The sequence below is a fragment of the Pelodiscus sinensis genome, chromosome 26 (genome assembly GCF_049634645.1).
Source record: "Pelodiscus sinensis isolate JC-2024 chromosome 26, ASM4963464v1, whole genome shotgun sequence".
In the NCBI taxonomy this organism is placed as follows: domain Eukaryota; kingdom Metazoa; phylum Chordata; order Testudines; family Trionychidae; genus Pelodiscus; species Pelodiscus sinensis.
Window position 1 is genome coordinate 17,072,468 of NC_134736.1, and position 22,927 is coordinate 17,095,394.

Sequence of the window (22,927 nt, forward strand, 5' to 3'; positions counted from 1 at the left end):
AGAGGGCAGTATTGAAGATGCCTCATTTAAGGGTCTGCCAATGTTTTCCATTATAATTCCCTATATTCAGATGGTTTATCACTCGGCTATTAAATAATTGCTTTATGCTGCAACTCAGCAGACAAGGTCTCAGGAGCTGAGAGGAAAGCTATTGCTTTTCTATAAAATTAGAAAAATCTGTTCCATTATTTTTAGGTTACAGGAGTTCAACAAAACAAGAACTGAGAGGGGAAACAGGAGCTTTTGTGTGGCTTGCTATTTAAAAAGGCCCTCTACTGTATTAAAAAAGGAAAGCAAAATAATTCCAAAGGATGAATTACAGGCAGGAAATGCTAGGGCTACGGTTCTGCTGGTCTACCGTGTGTCACTGTCACAGTCAGTGATATTTTGGATGAATATGCTGATACTCTGACCTTCTGGCTGAGAGATTCATGGTGAATAGTGTTGTGAAGTTAGGGTGATACTCACCCTGGACAGAGGGCTTGTACTTGGCCTTGGAACCACTTAAGTAATCTCTGCGCTCCCCCAGTCCCAACCTACCCCAGAGTCGAGCTTCTTCTCCAGAGCAACTTAGATCAGCACATTAGTCCCTACTGCCCACAGCTCCAACAAGCTGTTCCAGCCACTGGGAATGACTGGGGTGCTCCTGTCCCTCCTTCCTCCTTGCCCATGCCCTGTATAGTGGACACTGATCCTGGGTCAGCATTAAACCACCCAAAGGGGAGTCCTTTGGGAGACGAGCCAGGTTTTGGTCTCCTTTGCCCCACCAACAGAGCATCACAAAGGATGAGGGGCCCTGAAACCGACACAGAGAACGGTAAGTAACTTGAACAAAGTCATAAAGTGCAAACTGGTTTGTTTTCCCTGACTTGTGGGTAAAGCAACTCCAGTGGCTGGTTTTGTCCCAGTCTGCAAAGGACACAGCAAGCTGTGGAACTACAGCCGGCCCTGTTTATTACTCAGCAAGCTCGTAAATATTTCTCATGGCTTTTCTTCCAAGCCTGCTCTACATTTATCCTGGTTCCTCATACTAATTCCATCATCAGGTTGATTCAGCTGCTGAGCACTGGCCCAAATTCCTCTGGGTTCATTTCCAGCTCTTTTTCTCTGAGTTTATAATCCCTTCTTTCTATTGAAGCACTAGGCAGTAGCAGTAAATCAACATCCCTGAATACATTTTCATCTATTTGTTTACTTTTGAGCAATGCAAAAAACACATTTATTAATTCCTCTCCTCATCCCCCGCAGGCCATGTTTAATATTGCAGCAATGGAATCTTCAGAGGAGAACATGAGTTCCTTGGTGTGATTTCAAATCTGCTTTTTGGCAACAAATCCACGTGCAATGCTAATCGAGCTCTGGAACCGCCTCCGCTGGATGGCATCGCAGAAAGTGAAAGAGCTGACGGGTAAGTAAGAGCAAAAGGGAACTGGCCTCTCTAATCCATTTCTTCACTAGGAGAAGGCACAGAAACACAAAGTTCCAGAGAATCTCTCGCCAGAGTATAATTTTCATTAATCGCAATGTAATTACATAATCACTTAAGCAAATGCTGCTTGAATCCTCTCAGTGCACTGATATTTAGAGAGTGCCGACGAGATGCCAATGCAAATATATTCAACTCTGATACGTGCATTCTGATGCTGTGGAAGTGCAGCCCACCCCCATCACAATGTCAGCGGGCAACTACGGAAAAAATTCCATTTACAGTTACCGGTACTTTCTGCTGGTAGTCTTGACTACTGGGAAGCCAGCCCAATGGGATGATGCACGTGTTTGTGACTTTGCTGTGATGGGAGACAGCACCATCTACATGATAAGGCACTGGGCTAATAGCCAGGGGCAGTGCTGGTTGAAAACTGTTTTTGTTTTTCACATGCACACACAAATGAAGAAAACAAACACTGCATGTTTCCATTCTTTTGTCAAAATGAATTGAATGTCCAAGTCCCCACAGTGTTTTCTGTTCACTCTAAAAACCATTTTTCACCAGAAAGAAGTTTAAATACTTTTCTACAATCTTGTCTAGTCAGAGCTGAGCTCTCTTCCCAGTTTTGCTGCTCACTGGAGTTGTGACCTTAAACAGGTGTCACGGACTCACAAGTTGTGCCCACGCTTGGCCCATAAATGGTCCCCGGGAGGAATCCTCACCAATGCGACACCTTCTTGGGGGTTTACTCCAGTGCAATAGCCCCTTCTTGGGAATCCACTCTCCCTCGGGGTTAAGCCCCTCTGCCTTCTGGGACGACACCTCTCTGAGCCTCCAGCACACCTGTCTCTCGCTGTGGGACCCCTTTTGGGGGTCCACTTGCTCTGGAGCCCCGGGGCCTGCACTTCCAGAGGGAATAATGCAGCCCTGTTCTCTAGACCAGAGAGACTCTCAGCCAGTATAAAATAGGAGGGTTTATTGAGCATGTGAACACAGCATATGAACTCTGAGGCTCCTCCCTCAGCGCAGCATGTCTGAGTCTCACCTGCAGCCAGGTGGGCTCTGTCTGATCTCTCTGCCCAGTCCAGCAACCCCCTCCTTCCAGCAGAGCCTCCAATATCCCTCTCTAGTAGCTCCTCTCCTATCTTTTGTCTTCTGTCCAGACTAACAGGGTTGTCTGGGCCCCTCTCTTCAAAGCCCATTGCCCACCCACTGTGCCATCCAAGCTGGACCAGGTCTCCTTTCACTGGGGTCTCCATTCTCCAGGCTTCTGGCCAGCCTCCCAAATTTCATACTGGTCCCTGCAACAACAAACTCCCACTCCCATCACCTCATTAAACCAGTAATATATAAAGACACCGAATCCCCACACTTTGTCACAATATATCATAACATAAAAATGGCCAAACTGTGTCAGACGAAAGGTCCATCTAGACCAGCATCCTGTCTTCTGACAATGGCCAATGCCAGATGCCCCAGAGGGAGTGAACAGATCCGGTAATCAAGTGATTCCTGGCCTATCATCCATTTCCAGTCCCTGACAAACAGAGGTTAGGGACACCATTCTTGCCCGTTCTGGCTAATAGCAATTGATGGACCTAAATTCAGGGAGGTTATCTCGTGTTTGGTTTTTCTTAACCCTGTTAAAGTCCTGCTCTTCACAACATCCTCTGGCAGCAATGCGCTGCATGAAGAAATACTTCCTTTTGATTGCTTTAAACCTGCTACCTATTGATTTCATTTGATGATCCCTAGTTCTTATGATATGGGAACAAGTAAATAACTTTTCCTTATTCACTTTCTCTATACCTGTCATGATTTTATAGACCTTTATTCATAGTACCCGCTACCAAAAAATTCTTCCCCCCACCTACGTGCTCTGGAGAGCTGCACAGGCAGGCGGGGCTGGCTGAAACAGCATGGTGAGGGAGCCGCAGGGGCAGAGGGCTGGGACCTGCCATGGCTGCATGGTTGGGAGGAGGCCTGCTCTGGTGGGCTGTGGCTACCATGTGGCATGGGAGGCTGGGGCCTATTCTGCTGTGTGTTGCCAGGAAAGGAACCTGCCACATGGTGGGGGTATCTGCTCTGATGGCCGGGAATGGGACATGCCACATGGCGGCGGTGGGGAGGGTTGTCTGCTCCGGTAGCTGGAAACATGTGTATTAATAAATTGGGTGCCTCAGTGGCACACATCCAGACTAGTGCACATGACCTCAATATTGCTGCACAAGCCAAAACTCACTATGCTCGTGGCTGGAAAACCTTAGCGGGAACACTGCCTAGTGGGTATTATGCTGTTTAATAGCTTTATGACACTCAGGCTGTGTCCAGACTCAGGGGTTTTTTCGAAAAAAGTAGCCTTTTTTCGAAAAAACTTCCCCTGCGTCCAGACTCAAGCCGCATTCTTTCGAAATTAATTCGAAAGAACGCGGCTTTTCTTTCGATGGCGGTAAACCTCATTTCACGAGGAAGAACGCCTTCTTTCGAAAGTTCCTCTTTCGAAAGAAGGCGTTCTTCAATGTAAATAGGGCTTCTTCAAAAGAGAGCATCCAGCAAGCCACTTTTTCGAAATTTCTCCGTGCAGTCTAGACGCTCTCTTTCGAAAGAGGCTCTTTCGAAAGATGCTTTCGAAAGAGCCTCTTTCGAAAGAAGCCTGCAGTCTAGACATAGCCTCAGAGTGCATCTACACTGCAGCGTTTTTCCGGAAAAACAATACTTGTGTCCACACTGCCACTGAGTTCTTTTGACAGACAGTTGAAAGAATGGAAGGATGTTTCCAATGGTGGTAAATCTCATTCCATGAGGAAGAAGCCTTTTTCCAAAACAGCTTTTTCGGAAAAAGAGGTGTGTGGACACAGAAGAGGAGTTCTTTCAAAAGAAGAGGCCTCCAGGAAGTAACACAGGTTTCCTTGTTGCCCTTTTGCTGTGTGTTTGCTCTTTTTCGAAATAAGCTTTTTCGGAAGATCTCTTCTGGAAAAGCTTCTTCTGAAAGAAGGTTGCAAGTCTACACATAGCTTCAGAGGCTAGGTTCAATATAATCTAGTATTCTAGTCCCATCTCTCCTGTTTTCTAATTGTGTAATTTTTTTTTTTTTTTTGGTCAAGTTCAACCATCTTTGGCTTTATTTCCCCTTGATTCATCTTATCTACATACATTCTGAGCTATTTGACACAGTGACTAAATCTTGCTATTTATATATTATAGCCTAAATTAGGCTGGGTCTTCCAGGTGATACTTTAATACCCACACTAATAAAGTTTCTTTATTATAACACATCTGTAGCCTTTTTAAATAGGAGCTGAACTGCACTGGACTCTTCAGCGCTGGCATTTATTTAATTTCAGTAGCTCTTTCTACATGCAAAGCAATTATCATGACATGCCTCAGGCAATTTCAGTGGTTCCACAATTGCTTTTCAAGGTCCAGATTAAAATATCCATCTTTGATGTTGAAATCCTCCATGATTTGCTCTTGCTGTCTCTCATACCTTGTGTGAAATTGGGGCCCCAATGAAGGCTAGGAGAACTTTCTCATACACTTCAATAGAAGAAGGATTTCAACCTTTGCATTTTTATGCCCATCTCTCTGCTCATTCTGCTTAATCAGGATTGGCCTTCTAACTGTCCCCAGCCATACTGCTTTAGTTGCCCCTAAAGCTTGCTCTCTCTCATAGCGGCTTTCTCTAATTCTCTGCCTGAACAGCTCTCTGTCTCAGTTCAAGCCCCTTCTGAAAACATTACTCTTGCATAAACTCTTCAATTTCTCTCTCCTCCTGCAGTTATTAATCTCTGTAAATCCATCATTTAACTCTGTAGCCTGGTTAGGGATAGAATTCAACATGCAAACTACTATTCAAAATAACATTACACCTGTAATTCATTTCATTACTGTAGCTTCTTCTTTGGAAGAGAAGGCTGAGTTTTAATTATCAGTTCACACATTGGCTGTGGTGCCTGCATGTATTTACCATGTTAGGAAGTTGCCCTTGTTTCAGGGGGGTATCTTTGTTTTTGCATCTAGCCCCAAACTTGCTCTGATGCTGTCCAATGTTAAAACAGTAGCCACACCACTGTACCATCTCTTGACATGTTTAAAAAATAGAAAGCATCTTGGTGGTGGTGGGTACTGTTGGCTACAAACCCTTCTCTTCTGGCTTCTGAGGTGTTAACAAATTTTTAAAAGCATGAATGATGCAGGTAAGTGGCTCGGTGGACATGGGGAAGTCAGTGGATGTTATATACCTTGACTTTAGCAAGGCTTTTGATATGGTCTCCCAGAATATTCTTGCCAGCAAGTTAAGGGAATGTGGATTGGATAAATGGACGGTAAGATGGATAAAAAGATGGCTAGAAGGCTGGGCCCAGCGGATAGTGATCAATGGCTCGATGTCAAGATGGCGGTCGGTTTCTAGCGGAGTACCCCAAGGTTCGGTTCTAGAACTGGTTTTGTTCAATATCTTTATTAATGACCTAGATGAGGGGACGGATTGTACCCTCAGCAAGTTTGCAGATGACACTAAGCTGGGGGGAGAGGTAGATACGCTTAAGGGCAGAGATAGCGTCCAGAATGACTTAGACAAATTGGAGGATTGGGCCACAAGAAATCTGATGAGGTTCAACAAGGACAAGTGTAGAGTCCTGCACTTGCGATGGAAGAATCCCAAGCATAGTTACAAGCTGGGGACCAACCGGTTAAGTAGTAGTTCTGCAGAAAAGGACCTGGGGGTTACAGTGGATGAGAGGCTGGATATGAGTCAACAGTGTGCCCTTGTAGCCAAGAAGGCTAATGGCATATTAGGTTGCATTAAGAAGAGCATTGCCAGCAGATCCAGAGATGTCATTATTCCCCTTTATTCGGCTTTGGTGAGGCCACATCTGGAGTATTGTGTCCAGTTCTGGGCCCCCCACTACAAAAAGGATTTGGACGCATTGGAGAGGGTCAAGCGGAGGGAAACCAAAATGATTAGGGGGCTGGAGCATATGACTTATGAGGAGAGGTTGAGGGTCTTGGGTCTGTTTAGTCTGCAGAAGTGAAGAGTGAGGGGGGATTTGATAGCAGCCTTCAACTTCCTGAAGGGAGGGTCCAAAGAGGATGGAGAGAGGCTGTTCTCAGTAGTGACAGATGGCAGAACAAGGAGCAATGGTCTCAAGTTGTGGTGGGAGAGGTCCAGGTGGGATATTAGAAAAAATTATTTCACTAGGAGGGTGGTGAAGCACTGGAATGGGTTACCTAGGGAAGTTGTGGAGTCTCCACCCCTAGAGGTGTTTAGGTCTTGGCTTGACAAAGCCCTGGTCAGGTTGATTTAGTTGGAATTGGTCCTGCCTAGAGCAGGGCGCTGGACTTGATGACCTTCTGAGGTCTCTTCCAGTTCTATGATTCTATGATTCTATGAGCACAACACGAGCCCATAATCTCACATGAAACATGCAAATATTACTATATATTTTAGAAATATGCATCTGAATGTCTGTCCATCTGTGAGTCCATTGTTCAAGATCTCCTCCTAAACAGTAAAAGCTAGGATTACCAAATTTGGTATGCAACTACCTTTTGTCATAACTTTAAAAAGGTAAAGTTTTGGTTGGGTCAGGACAATGGGATGTGCCTGGAATTTGATTGTTTCTCATACAATGCAAGAGGAGGGGTCCGATACGAGGAACATTTATATTGCAGAATGACCACAGGGGGCAAGAAATTGGGACTGGGATAGTGAGAATCCCATTGGGCTGGTGGGGCGGTAGGGATGGAGAAAGAGACAGCTATCTACTATATATTTCAGAGAGTTTGTTTGTGTGTGTGTGTGAAGGGGCTAGCCTGAACACTGAACAGGGGGGAGGAGATCCCGCCTATTGGGTAGAATACGCCCCTCCCCTACAGCTCTGCTGGGCATGCTCGCAGTGCAGCCCCAGTATAAAAGGCTGCCGGGCTGCTCAGTTGGGGCGGCCCTCCGGGGAGGAAGGAGCTCCATCCCAAACCACAGAGCCACAGCCGGACCTGCTGCTGGAACCAGAGCCGTTGGGACCGCCGCTGTCGTTGCTGCTACCATCCCCGGGCCGCCCGCCCCGCTGCAGCGGACAACCCCTTCGCTGCTGCCACAGACATAGGACCTGCTGACGTTGCCGCCGCCGCCAGCCCAGCATCGCCAGGTGGGGTCTCTGTCGGTCACAGGGCTGGGATAGGAAGCAACCCAGGGCAAGGGGCAGGGAACCCCCGAGTAGGCTCGGTTCGTTTCGGGGAGAACTCCCTGCTGAGCCAGTGGTGGGAACCACCCACCACTACTAGGGCCCTGGGTTGGGGTCTGGTGGAGAGGGAGGGCCCGGACCCCCCTACCCCATCCCCTCAGGGCACAGACTAGGCCTCAGGGCCTGCGAATTGTGCGGGACTAGGCCTCAGGGCCTGCTTTAACCTCGTGGAGGAGAGGGCGGGGCTGGGGACCCCGCCACAGCGTGTTTGTGTATCTATCCATCCCCATGCTAGGAGAAAATCACCCCTCCCCTGGTTGGGCCCACTGCAACTGCAGACATCATGAACAGAAGTTTCTCCCCTGGTCCATAGCAGTGGGGCTCTTGGAAAATGTCTGTGCTTCAGTCCCAGGTGTGATTGTGGCATAGGTAGACAAACCCACAATAGCTTTTCTTCTGGTAGCCTGGCTAAAAATTGTAGTGTAGATGCAGCAGCACAGATAGCAGTGTGGGCTACAAATGTAATATATACCCAGGGACTCTGGTGTACTTATACAGCCGGTACTAAAACCTGTGCATCTGCACTCCTATTTCTCACCATTCTAGTGTGAATAAAGCTAGTGTAATACATCCACCTGTGCTGCAGTCGCATTCTGGGTTTCCGTGTAGATATAGCCTTGTTTCCTTTGAGGGTGGGGGTGGGAGAGAAAAGGAGATGCAGCACTGACTTTGCAGCTCTGAAGGTGGAATTTTAATATATTAATCCACAGCCTTCTAAGCAGCACTGAATAATAATGATGAAAACAAGAAGAAAGGAGAAAGAGAAGCAGATGAGAGGAGACTCTATCCCTGATCAATCTGTGTAGTGCTGCTCTTTTATGAGCCAAAGTGCTCGTTTTTAACTGAAATGTAATTTCCATTTACATACATAAATCCATAATATTTCCCCCTTTCGTTGCCTATTAGATCTGATTTATAAATGGACAGACTATGGTTTATATCGGGGTTAGAGAAGAGAATTGAGGGTACATCACTGTCCTGCATAACTGGGAAATTCCTGGTAGTGAAGAGTATATAATGAATCCTTAGCCATATATCGTAGCAACAGACACTATAAACCTCACTATGACATATAAACTAAAGAATGTGCAATCTGAATCATATTAAGGGTCATTGAAGGGAGTTGGATGCTTCTCTCATTAGACTCTTTTGAAATTGCCAATTCTGTAACTCCGAACCCTCTCCTCCAAAATTATGATCTTTGTCCCTCTTATTCACAGAGGGAATCTCTCTGTTACCTTTTTAGAACAGCATGAAATATTTGCAACAAGTGTAACATTTGTCATATTTCATTTTGGTTGGAGAATGGGTCCTTTGTGCTTACAAGTTCCCCAAGCTCACAAGCTCCCCCTTGCTTTTCTCAAATATGGGTTGAAATGTGACTACCAAATGTGGATAATTTTGCATATTTTTTCAATATCTGTTTTGTTAAATGTGCTGGTCAAGCAAAATCTGAGGGGCAGAGAGTTGCCTGAAATGAGATGATGGTTAAGTTCAATATGATCCTGGTCACTTGGGGTATGTCTACACAACAAAGTTATTTCGAAGTAACAGCCTTTATTTCAAAATAACTTTACTAGCGTCTACACAGCCAAACTGCTATTTCGAAATAAGTGCTGTGTAGACACTTATTTCGAAATAGGGGGCCTCCAGCCTTCCCAGGGTGCCCTGGTGGCCACTCCAATCTCAACTAAGAACACTCCTCTCCCTCCCCCCTCTCCAGAGCCCTTAAAGGGGTTGACTCTGGCCACAGAGCCTGTGCCAGCTCCAAGCCTGCCAGCCCAGAGCCAGCAGCCACTGCCCCTGACCCAGTGGCCCCAAAACATGAGCCAGCAAGCCACTGGCAGCCAGCCCTCCACCGCTCCCCAGGAGCAGTCTGCCAGCTCCCAGGAGCCTGCAAGAGCCCAGGGAAGATGGACACCTTCCTGGTCCAGGGTGGAGATCATAGACCTTATTCAGGTTTGGGGAGGGATGCCCCCAACATCCATGATCTCCACACTAGATAGAGGAACGCGGCCGTCTATGGCAGGATAGCTGCCAGCCTGACCACCAAAAGCCACATGCGAACCCAGGACCAGGGCTGCATGAAAATCAAGTTGGTCCAGCGAGACCCCCCCCAACACTGAGCCCTGAGCTTCCCCTCCCTCTTCTTCCCCTTTCTTCCCCCTTCCAGCTCCCTCCTTCCAGGTTTCCCCCTCCTCTCTACCACCCTCTGTTCTCCCCTATCTGCCTCCTTTCCCCGGTCTCACAGGAGTTTCATCCCCCCCCCACCCCCAGTTTTGTTAAATAAAGAGAGTTTGTGTTCATGAAAATATGTATATTTTCTTTGATATCAGGAAGGAGGTTTAGGGAGGGGTAAGTGGAAGGATGTGAGGGAGGAATGAGGCACAAGTCCCCAGTGGGGCAGACCAGGGAGGCTCTCAGTGCTCCTCAGGGTGGAAGCTCTCCCCCAGGGCCTCCTGGGGTACGTCTAGACTACAGGATTTTGTCGACAGATACTGTCGACAGAGCTTCCATCAACAAAGAGCGTCTAGACTACATCCAGTTCTGTCAACAAAGCAAGCCGCTTTGTCGACATGACGGTGTAGACGTAAAGGACAGTGTAGATGCAATAACGCTTTCTGTCGACAGAACTCTGTCGACAAAAGGTGTTATTCCTCATACAATGAGGTTTACAGCCATCGACAAAACTGCTGAGTTCTGTCGATGTTATGTCAACAGAACTCAGCAGCAGTATAGATGCATGTATAGTTTTGTCGACAAAAGTCCATCTTTGTCAACAAAACCCTGTAGTCTAGACACACTCCTGGATACTGACAGCCCCCCCATGGACCTCCCGGATGGCAGCCTGCAGAAAGTGCAGCCAGGCTCTCAGCAACATGTCCACGAGAAGCACCAGAGTGCCCAGGGGCAGCTCTGGCTCCATGTTGCAGAGTGCTGTGGTGTCCCAAGTGAGGGCAACCAGAGGATACAGATACAAAATGCTTTGCTGTCCCTCATCGAGGTAGGCAAGCAAGCAGGGAAACCTGAGAACTGGCTGTCCGGGGGTGGGTCCCTTTAAGCACAGGCCTCAGATAGCCTCAGGCAGCTTCCACACAAAGTAACTCTTGACCTGATGCCCCATTGGACCTGGTTCCAGCAGGCCTTCAATGCGATTTAGCGGCCACTCAGTGTGGACACACTATTTCGAAATAGCAAAACGCTATTTCGAAATTCGTTTTGTGTGTAGATGCGTTATTTCAAAATAACTTATTTCAAATTAACTATTTCAAAATAAGATATTTTGAAATAATGCTGTAGTATAGACATACCCTTGGTGAAATGTAAGTCTAGACTGGATGCAGCAAGTAGTGTCTATTGAACAGAAGTGCTGCTTCGTGTCATAATTAAGGGGTACCTGCTTTCCTGTTAGGTAGCCACTGCCTATGTGCTTTGTGTCTGGGGCTGGCCAAAATAGTTGAAGAGTAATTGTAAACTTTCCCAAAGAAAACAGAAAACTGCCCATTAAGGATCTCATTCAAAGCCTATTGAAATCAATAGAGAGCCTCCCATTGACTTGAATGAGCTTTAGATCCAACCCATTCCCAGAGTATAACCAGGTGGATTAGATCAGATGAGCGCTACAGCCAATCTGGAAAATGTTCAAAGTCCAGAGCCCATCTCCAGAATACTGGAGTCTACGAGGGTTAAACAGTTCAATGAGGCCAACTAATAAAAAAAACCCAACAGCAATCTAAGAACACATCTCAGAGCTCAGGAAGAAAAATATGAGTTCATTAGCATTGTGGCCACTGCTAGGCTAAATACAAATTAACATCGTGGCCACTGCTAGGCTAATTGTGGCCACCTTAGGCTAAATACAAATTTCTCTTTCTTCTTCCACACATAAATACGGTGTGTGAAATCTTGGCTCCATTAAAGTCAATAGTAAAAACACTCATAGACACCTGAAAGTGGAAGTGTTTCATCCATTGTTTAGGGATGGTCTAGAACAGGGATAAGCACCTTTCAAAGGTGGAGTGCTGAGATTTGGAGTGCCGGTGATACTTTTTAAAGTCAATAAGGGTATGTCTACACTAGCTCGTTAGTTCGAGCTAGGTAGGCAAATGAGGGCAACCGGAGTTGCAAAGGAAGCCTGGGATTTAACTAACGAGCTCGTGTAGACATACCCTAATAGTCTTACTTATAGCAGCTTCATTGACAAATAAATTAAGATGCAGATCTTACCTTTTAGTGCAAGGGTTAGCAACATTTCAGAAGTGGCGAGCTGAGATTTAACTTATTCACGGGTCTGTTTGCCAGGGGAAGGAGGAGGAAGGGGAGGCAAGGGGAGGCTGGGGGAAGTGACCTTATTTTCTGAACCAGCTACAGGGAGGGAGAACAGTTTCATTTAAAATATAAAACAAATTAAGTGTTTTAACTTTCCCATGTTCATTTATCAAACTTCATTTTATATAAAGTAAAATAGTATGTCCAAAACAAAAGCTTTTAATGTTTTCTTTATTTATGGCAGAAGGGGGAACCTTTTTTGGGTTGGGGGTCACTGACCCACAGAAAAGCAAAAAAACCTCCAAACACCCTCAACACTCACTGATACACCCCCAACTGAGACACCTCATGCCTCTGGTGCACCAGCCTCACAGTGTGAAGGGATGGAAATGGGGGGGGGGCACTGAGGTTCAGGGCTTCCCATAGACAAGATTTACTTTCCTGGGGTTCCAGAGTTGATGGATTTTATAGACTTCCTTAGACTCTGGGGTAAGGACAAAAATGAGGGGTAAGTGCATGAGACAAGGCTGCCAGCAAGTAGGATAAGGTATGTCTACACTACCCTGCTAGTTCGAACTAGCGGGGGTAATGTAGTCATCCGCAGTTGCAAATGAAGCCCGGGATTTGAATTTCCCGGGCTTCATTTGCATGAAGCCGGCCGGCGCCATTTTTAAATGCCGGCTAGTTCAAACCCCGTGCCGTGTGGCTAGACGCAGCACGGAGTAGCTAGTTCGGATTAGGCTTCCTAATCCGAACTAGCTGTACTCCTCGTGGAACTTCTCGTGGATTAGGAAGCCTAATCCGAACTAGCTACTCCATGCCGCGTCTAGCCACGCGGTAAGGGGTTCGAACTAGCCGGCATTTAAAAATGGCGCCGGCCGGCTTCATGCAAATGAAGCCCAGGAAATTCAAATCCCGGGCTTCATTTGCAACTGTGGATGACTACATTACCCCCGCTAGTTTGAACTAGCGGGGTAGTGTAGACATATCCATAGGGATGAGATGCAGGAGCTGGGAGGGAGGTGGGGTGCAGAAGGGGGAGAAGTTGCCAAGTCTGGGTGGGGGGTAGGGTGCAGAAGCAGGCTGAGAGTAGTGCGTCTGGCCAGGTGGAGGGAGCTGGAGCAAGGGAGGGTGTCGGAGCAAGCTCGGGGTACTGGGTCTTGTTGGGGGAAGGGAAGTGAGAGGATTTGGGGAGAGGGTTTGGGCATGAGGGGGGACCTTGCCTGGCTTCATGCTCCCTTGCAGCAACAGCTGCAGCCAGACTGTCCCAGCCGCCCCAGAGGGAGACCCCGCTGCTGGGGCCTACGTGGTCTGGTCCCGGTCTTGGAGACCCTGCTGCTGACACAGTCTGGGGCCATCCCAGAGGCCTCGCTGACACTGGTCTGGGGCTGGCCCCGGAGGCCCTGCTGCTGTGGTCCACATGATCCAGGGCTGGCCCTGGAGGCCAGAGGTGCTGCTGCTACTGCCACGAGGTCCCAGATGGGCCCCAAAGTGCGTGGCTGCAGCCGCGGCACCTCTGGGGCTGGCCCTGGACCGTGTGGCTGTGGCAGCATCATCCCAGCTGAGGCACTGCTGAAGAGCCTCAGTCCCAGCACTGCCTCCTCCCACCACAGCTTAACCTGCTGCAGGGAGGAGGGAGCGCTCTCCAATGGCTGCGTTGAGGAGGAGGGCAGGGGCTGAGCTCCTCCTGCGTGCTGCTGAAAATTGGCTTGCGTGCCATAAGTGGCACGTGTGCCGTAGGTTGCCGACCCCTGGTCTAGTGTGCTACAAATGGGCTCTTTCAGCCCTAGCGCTTCAATGCTCTATAACCTAGAGAAATAAATGTGCAGGTAGTTGCCAACTCCCTTAAACTTGCAGCTGGACTCTTCATTCTCTCCGCTGGAGTCTTCCTAACCTCTGGACTTCCACTTTCACTTTCTGTACATCATCTTCCTTTATAATTCAATCATGTCTAATTATTCACAGGAGAAGCTGAAACAGCATCTGCCTGTGTTTTCCTTGTACCCAACAATGTAGAGCTGTGACTGACTCTTCATGTAAACTGTTTTCTGATGTTTTGCATAAAGGATGTTTATGCTTGTATGAAAATAAACCGTGAATGTGTCTCAGGTTCTTCTTCGAGTGATGTCCCGGTGGGTGCTCCACGGTTGGTGACATCGACCATGGTATTTCCATCATCCCCTGTGGTACCCAGACTGATCCTACCACTCCCATTATTCTCCTCGCTTGTCCCCATGTCTCTATTGGGCACCCCAATGGTACTGACCAATGGCACCATCAACACCAGGACCTAGGTTAATACCCATCTCTTATGCTCATAGTTCTCCATAGCCAATGGAGGACACACAGATGGAGGAGGACCAGATTACTGAAGATACTGATGCCGAACAACCCAATGTCTCCCCAACGGATAAGTCTTCTTCCTTACCATTGAGGCTGACATTCTGCATGACCCATTGCCAACTGATGACATGAAGAAATTTCAGGACTTATTTAAAAAGGTTGTCACCAGCCAGGAAGTCATGTTATCAGAAGTCCAGGAGAAACAACATAAACTATTAAAGAATCTCCAGCCGTCCACAAAGTCAAGGATCACGCTTCCAACAGATGAAGCAATCATGGAAGCAGCAGATGAGGTCTGGCAAACACCAGCCAATCCCCCCGCCCCTGTCCCCATCCCCTAATGAACAAGGGGCTAATAGAAAATATTTTGTTCCCTCCATTATTTCTCCACCCACAAACAAATTCATTACTGGTAGACATAGCATAGAACAGGTCCAAAACCCCCTCAATACAAATCCATCACACAGGCAATGATCATAAGCACTTGGACATATTTGGCAAGATAATGTATTCCTCAAAGCCACAAAGGAAATTATTCTTTTTACCCAGAAGCTGTTTGATTCTCTCAGCCTCATCATAAATCAACAAAAGACCACTCTAATCCCCATCCAATCTTTAGAGTTCATAGATTCATAGACTCATAGACTTTAAGGTCAGAAGGGACCATTATGAACATTTAGTCTGACCCCCCGCACAATGCAGGCCACAGAATTTCACCCACCCCTCCCAGAATAATCTTCTCACCTGTATCTCAGATATTGAAGCCTTCAAACACTTTGAAGACCCCAAGATGCAGAGAATCCTCCAGCTGTGATCTGTACCCCATGCTACAGAGGAAAGCGAAAAACCTCCAGGGCCTCTGCCAATCTACCCTGAAGGAAAATTCCTTCCCGACCCCAAATATGGCGATCAGCTAAACCCTGAGCATGTGGGCAAGACTCACCAGCCAGACACCCAGAAAGTTCTCTATAGTAACTCCTATCATCCCTCCATTGACCTATTTCCCACTGATAATGAATGGTCAATTAGTTAGCAAGATCATGTTATCTCATCAAACCATCCCCTTCATAAACCCATCGGGTGTGTCTACATTGGCACCCTTTTCCGGAAAAGGGATGCTAATGAGACACTTCGGAATTGCAAATGCCGCGGGGGATTTAAATATCCCCCGCGGCATTTGCATGAACAAGGCTGCCGCTTTTTTCCGGCTCGGGGTTTTGCCGGAGAAAAGTGCCAGTCTAGACGGGATCTTGCGGAAAATAAACCCTTTTCCGGAAGATCCCTTATTCCTACTTTCAAGGGTTTATTTTCCACAAGATCCCTTCTAGATCTTGTGGAAAGCGGCAGCCATGTTCATGCAAATGCCGTGGGGGATATTTAAATCCCCCGCGGCATTTGCAATTCCAAAGTGTCTCATTAGCATCCCTTTTCCGGAAAAGGGTGCCAATGTAGACACAGCCATCTAGTTTAATCTTGAAACCAGATAGATCTTTTGCCCCCACTACTTCCCTTGGAAGGCCGTTCCAGAACTTCGCTCCTCTAATGTTCATAGGAGCTTGCCTGGATTCCTTGGAAGCACGGGCTTGCCTTCCACACCACTGCTTCAAGGCAATAAGAAGTTTGGTGGCCAAATATCACAGTCCCAATATTTATCTGTATTTGCCTCATTTGCCATATGGCTGCCACAACTTATGTAGTTCAACACCCTCGACTGCACTTTCCCTGCCTCCAACACTGGCTCATCTCAGTGTACACATCTTCCAAACACCACATTCGCAAGCAAGTCTCAGTACCCCCAAGGGTCCTCACTTTTTTGAGATGGTGGACCAGCCTGGACAACATTCTTGCTGGTGTTCCATTTCACCAAGCCCAGACATCCTGCCAGATTGCTACAGACGCTTCATTCCTTGGGTGGGGCATGCATCTACATCATCAAATTGCTCAGAGAAGATGGTCTGCATAGGATTCCTGGCTGTGTATCAGCCTGCTGGAGCTCCAAGCTTTGCACAGTGCCTGCAAACACTTTCTTCGCCACATCCGGGGTTCTATGGTACGCATCTTCACTGACGATATGACCACAATGTTTTACATCAAACATTGGGGGTGCCCATTTTCCTTTCCTCTGTGTGGAAGCTGTACACCTGTGGAACTGGTGTATCCACAACAGTATCAACATCATCGCATCATATCTCCCAGGCATCAAAAATACTACCGCAGATGCTCTCAGCCATTACTTCACAGTAGATCGCAAATGGGAGATTTGTACCTGAGTTCTACAAGAAATTTTCTACCTTTGGGGTTTCCCATTGGTAGATCTCTTTGCAATGCATCAGAACGCCAAGTGTGCCCAATATTGGTCTAGGGTAGGCATTGGTCCCAGATCGCTGGGTGACGCCTTCCTTATCCCATGACATGTCTGTCTCTGTTATGCCTTTCCGCCCATTACACTCTTGCCAGAGTCCTCAGGAAGATTTAATCAGATGGTGCCCAAGTCATCCTCCTAGCCCCAGTTTGGGCCAGGCAGACCTGATTTCCCTATCTCTCTCAAATGTGTCTTCGCCCTCCTTACTCTCTTCTGACCCACCCAGACCTTTTGTCTCAGAACAGAGGCATCCTTCTCGATCCCCAACCAGAAATGCTGCATCTGATGGCCTAGTTCCTATCTGGTACTCAGAAGTGGAGAAAATACGTTCCCAACAACTAAAGGCCGTTCTACTCCAGAGCAGGAGATAGACCACTCGCACAGTCCTCTCAGCTGCTCAGAAGAAATAATCCAAAGCCCACCTTCCAACTTTGGGTATCGCTAAATAGTCACCAACAGTGGAGCACCCACGGGGACATCACTCAAAGAAGAAAAGGAAATTGCTCACCTCGTGTAGTAATGATGGTTCTTCAAGATGGGGGGAGGGATGGAAATGCATCCCCATGCAGAGGGTCAGCACTTATTGCCCACATAAATCCTCCAAGTAGGACTAACATGCTGTGCTAGCCTTAAGCCGACCCTGTCTACAGAGGTGAAATTCACACTTGAGAGACCACATATGAATCTGAGAGAAGTTACAAATTGTCAGTGAACAGATACATGAGGTGAAATTAATGAAAATGTTCACTAGTTAAAATCCTGCTCCTCTGATTTTTCTGTCTTCCTGAACTTGCAGAGATACAAGGTGCCTCTAGGAAGAGAATCTGCAGCAATGAAGTTGGCTGATTGCCTCCTTTTAGAATGTGTCAATTATGTTTTAATTGGCAATTCTTGTCTGTAATATAAGATAATTGCAGAAAATCCCAGGTATTGTTTGTAAAATAGAAGGAAATGGAAGCATTTGAGTTCTACTGGAAAAGTTTAATTAGACACTGTATAAAGTGCAACAGATGGCACTTAGTTAGCTAGTAAGATGGACACAGGACCCTGTGCTGGAATATCATTATAGAGGAGAATGTGTCTGCATCCTGCTGATTAAACCCAGTCTTTTATACTTCCATTCAGTGGTTTGTGTTACCTAAGGGACAGGAGCCTTTCATGCTAACGCTGAAGATCCATTTTCGGATTGGGGCAGGAGGACAACCCTACAGACTGCAATTCCCTAGATGGCCAAGTTCAAAAGGACTTCACCTTCCCCCCCACACTGTTTTCTGCCAATGTATCTCCTTGCTCTTATGGAGGGACCTTTTGGTGTGAAAAGGCAGTTCAATCTCTACTGGGCTTTTTTGCAGAGACTCCTGACAACCTTGCCAGCTGCAGGAAGTGTTTGTATGTCTTGTAGTGGACATTTCACACTGGAAACTAGACTTGAAGTCATCAGCTAATTTTATGTGACCCAACAAATGAACTATTGAATTATGACATTTGCATGTTATTGGCCCAAGCCAGATTTAAGCCAGTGACAAAAAAAGTCAAAACTCCGTAATTCCAAACCAACAACAGGAGGCCATCACGATTCATGGAATCGCTATTCATGATCCTACGTATTCATGGGTCTCCTGTCCAAGTTTGGGGAGGACAGTGACGGCCACAAATTCTGGGGAGCTCACTGCAGGGCCTGTGAGCCCATATTTGTGAATTTTGCCATTTGTGATGTATGCAGGAACTCCTCCTAAGTCAAATTTAGGTTTGGGGCCTATGTAGAGAGTGGTATGGAAAACTGACGTTGCTAGGTTGAGGAAAGTCAAAGATAAGTTGGCAACAGGGTAATGGGAAAGTGAGAGTTAGCAAAGACATGACCCAGGTTACATAACCATTATGTTTCGGGTTATAGATGGTGCAAGCAAGGTTTTTAAAGAGGGTATGTCCGTTTCACGAGGAGTAACGGTAGTTCGGAATAGGAACCTAGTCCGAACTACCTAGTTCGAGCCCCGTGTAGCCGCGCTGCACGGGGTTCGAAGCAGCGGGGATTTAAAAATGGCGGCTCCCCGCTTATGCTAATGAAGCCCGGGAAATTCAAATCCCGGGCTTCATTAGCAAGTGCGGTATGCATACATTACCCCGCTAGTTCGAACTAGCGGGGTAGTGTAGACATACCCTGAGTGTTTTTTGAGAATTGTAAATGTTTTATTAAAATGCTGTCTATGTTGATAGTATAGGAAGGACATTAGTGTAGATGTTCATTTAAATAATGTATAATGTAAAGAGCCAGTGAGAAGGTGTCAGCAATATAATTACGGTAAAAGGCTGTTTAATGTTAATTGGTATTATAATGAAGTATAAAAGAAGTCGTTTTGCTAAATTTTAGCAAACTCTAATTAATGTCCAAAGGTTACAGTTAGATTCCAGAATTATAAGGTTTTGTGATTAAACAAAGACTGTGAATGGCTAGCCAACTACAAAAGCAGTTTCTCCTCCCTTGGTGTTCTCACCTCCACATCAGCTGCTAGAAGGGGACTTCATCCTCCTTGACTGAATTGACCTCGTTATCTTAACCTTTCTCTTGATTGGAACTTTTCTTATGCCTGTATATTTATACCTGCCTTTGGAATTTGCACTACATGCATCTGATGAAGTAGGTCTTTGCCCATGAAAGATCATGCTCCAATGAATCTGTTAGGGTATGTCTACACTACAGTGTTATTTTGAAATAAGATATTTCAAAATAACGCGTTTACACACAAAATGCATTTCGAAATAGCATTTGGCTATATCGAAATAGCGTGTCCATAGTGAGTGGACGCTGAATCACACTTAAGGCCAGGTCCAGCAGGGCATCAGGTCAGGAGTTACTTTGTGTGGCTGCTGCCTGAGGCCTGTGCTTAAGGGGACCCCCCGGACAGCTGGTCCTCAGATTTCCCTGCTTGCCTACCTCGAAGGACAGCAAAGCATTTTGTCTCTGCATTCTCTGGTTGCCCTCACTCGGGACACCACAGCACTCTGCAATATGGAGCCAGAGCTGCCCCTGGGCACTCTGGTGCTTCTCGTGGATGCATTGCTGCGAGCCTGGCTGCACTTTGTGTAGGCTGCCATCTGGGAGGTCCATCGAGGGGCTGTCAGTATCCAGGAGGCCCTGCAGGAGAGCTTCCACCTTGAGGAGCACTAAGAGCCTCCCTGGTCTGCCCCACTGGGGGCTTGTGCCCCATTCCTCCCTCACGTTCTTCCACTTACCCCTCCCTAACCCCCCTTCCTGATGTCAAATAAAATACACGTATTTTCATGAACACAAACTCTCTTTATTTAACAAAACTGGGGTGGGAGGAATGAAACTCTGCTGAGACTGGGGAAAGGAGGCAGGAGAGGGGAGGAGAGAAGGTGGGGGAGGGGAGGGGGAAACCTGGGAGGAGGGAGCCGGAAGGGGGAAGCAAGGGGAAGAAACAGGAGGGGAAGCTCAGGACTCAGGACTCGGGGTCTCACTGGACTAACTTGATTTTCATGTGAACCTGCTCCTGGGTTCGCTTGTGGCCTTTGGTGGCCAGGCTGGTGGCTATCCTGCCATAGACAGCTGCATTCCTCCATCTAGTACAGAGATCATGGACGTTGGGGCATCCCACCAAAGCTGAATAAGGTCCATGATCTCCACCCTGGACCAGGAAGGTGCCCGCCTTCTCTGGCCTCTGACAGGCTCCTGGGAGCTGGCAGACTGCTCCTGGGGAGCGGTGGAGGACTGGCTGCCAGTGGCTTGCTGCCTCATGTTTTGGGGCCACTGGGTCAGGTGCACTGACTGCTGGCTCTGGGCTGGTAGGCTTGGAGCTGGCACGGGCACCCCTTTAAGGGCTCCAGGGAGGGGAGAAGGGAGAGGAGTGTTCTTAGTTGAGGCCAGTGTAGCCACCAGGGCACCCTGGGAAGGGCTGGGGGCCCCCTATTTCGAAATAAGTTTCTACACAGCACTTATTTCAAACCAGCAATTTTGAAATTGGTGTTATTCCCTATGGAATGAGGTTTACCAATTTCAAAATAAGCCCTCAGCTATTTTGATTTAATTTTGAAATAGCAGTTGGCTTGTGTAGACGCTAGGAAAGTTATTTCAAAATAACTTTGATGTGTAGACATACCCTTAGTCGATAAGGTGCCACAGGACTTCTTGTTGTTTTTAGGGTGGGAGTGTTGAGCTGTGTTCCCCACCTCCCCCCCACACACCTTACCACATCCATGCCTCTTACCACCCCAAGCTGGGTGACTGTGGATCCCTGGGTGCTGGGCCAATGGTTGGGGGCCCAGGGCCTGCAGTGGAACCTCAGCAGCTGGGACCTTGGGTCAACAGCAAAGCCTGCAGGGCCAACAACAAGAACCCCAGAGTCAGTGGAGCCAGCAGTAAGGAGCTGGCAGCCAGGACCCCGGGTGGCAGTGGAGCCCTGGGCACAAGCTGGTGTCTGGGACCCTACAGAGGATGACTCTGTTTCTCAAGCACTCAATCTTGCCTGGTTCAGAGAGATATGTAGAAAGTGGAACCAGGATTTGGTGTCAGTTCTAACAAAAGACAATCAGGCCCCACATTTCCTTATAATCTCCATTCAGACAGACTCAGATGCCCTGGCCCTTTCATATTACCCTTAAAAGTTGGAAACACTCCTTTGGAAAAGAAGGTAAGTAAGAAAATAATCTTGCCTAAAGCTAGCGTAGATGTGCTCAGCAGAATGGCACCGCTATATGAAAATAGCCCCATATTGTCAGTATATTTGCTCCTTGGATCTGTTTGCTTTGCTCTCTTAGCCAAGTTTCCACTCTTGTTTGCCCTCCAAAGCTGCTGCAGTGGTGACTGTATTGCATCCAATGTGTGGTGCATCATTCATTCCAGAGAGTAGCCAACTGTCAGAAAACTTAGCTCGACGCTGTTGAACATGAGACATGGAAGAGGAGGAAGGAGCGCAGTTGTACTCTCAGATTCCAGGTAGAATCTGAATTGCTGGGCAGATGACCTGCAAACTGAGAATATTTGAGCTAGGAGCTGCAGAAGCAGAATAAACATTGGGCCCTGCAAGATGCTTCACACCGAATTGCTTATTTGTCTGCCTGCCAGAGCTGCACGGTGATAACAGCCCTGCTCTGAAGCTCTCACGTAAGTGGGCTTCTTTCTCAGGTGTTCAGCATCACACTGGATTGGGTCCTCACACTGCAGCACCAAGGAGCCGTAGGTGTGGAACTAGAACCCCTTTGTGCTGGGTGCTGATAACCATAGAATAAAACAACAGGTCCTGTCCCAAAGAGCTTACAATCTACATACAAGACAGGAACCAACAGATGGGCACAGTCAGATCTATGGGGGGACACAAGGAAGCCACGTGTTGATGTCTGTTATCTCTGCACTAGCATCCAAACCACAGTCATATTTTTATAAAGCTATTGAGGCAAACAAGAGTTTTAAAGAAGGATTTGAAGGGGGCTATCCCTGGCACATTCCATGAGATGAACATTTATGTTCTTGTCTCTTTCTGCTGCCTGGTGTCCATTTCACTTCAGGCTCTTCTGTAAAGTGATTACTGGGGAGAGATTTGGTTACATTTGGCTTCAGCAAAGGAAAACATCGGTTGCTGGGGCAGTAGGTCTCCAGCAGTTTCTATGCAGCTCTGGGTTTCTCCAAAAAAGCAGCTCCATCTGGCTGTGCTGTTGTCTTGATGGCTAGGGCTTTGAGCTGGTTAACTTTCTTCTGTATCTTCTGTGCCTTCTTGTCAGGTGAGTTGAAAACTTTACCCGCTCTGGACTGACTCCTGCTTTCTTTCTCTTTATTTGTGCTGGCATTCTTGCCTTTAGAAACCCAGAAGTATGAGAGACAACTGGTATTTAGCTAGAAAGCCACAGTCTTGGTCACAAGCCAGAGATGGTGGCTACATATCACCCTAATCAGAACATTTTTCAGAGTGTACTTTGAGATTAAATTTGCAGTATGCGTTCTCAACTCTGTCTATTTCATTTCCTTTTAAAAGGGAAAAAATCAGTTTGGACATGTTTTCATAACAGATATAAATAGTAATAGATTAGTTTGCAGCATGATATAGTCACTTTGGGAATTAAAAAAAGATACAATTGAAAATGAATGAAGTATTATCAGAAAGTATAAAAATGGAAGTCTTCTCTCTTCCTCCCACCCTACCTGCACTTGCATGGATGTATGTGCACGCGCACACAAATACTGTTTCTCCATAAGGAATTGTATATGGAATGCTAATGATGGTTGGAACACCTGTAGGAGGGCTTATTGTTCAAAGTCAAATGCCTTATCAG

The 22,927-nt window shown here is 47.0% G+C and overlaps 1 protein-coding gene across 1 annotated transcript in view; it reads left to right on the top strand.

Moving 5' to 3' along the window:
- Positions 1–1,259: 1,259 nt before the first annotated feature.
- LOC142820450 (uncharacterized) overlaps positions 1,260–22,927 on the top strand; it is a 35,653-nt gene continuing 13,985 nt past the window's right edge. The window contains exon 1 of the mRNA XM_075909273.1: positions 1,260–1,408. Coding sequence (XP_075765388.1) covers positions 1,345–1,408 — 64 coding nt within the window. The 5' untranslated portion in view covers positions 1,260–1,344. The remainder of the gene's footprint in view (positions 1,409–22,927) is intronic.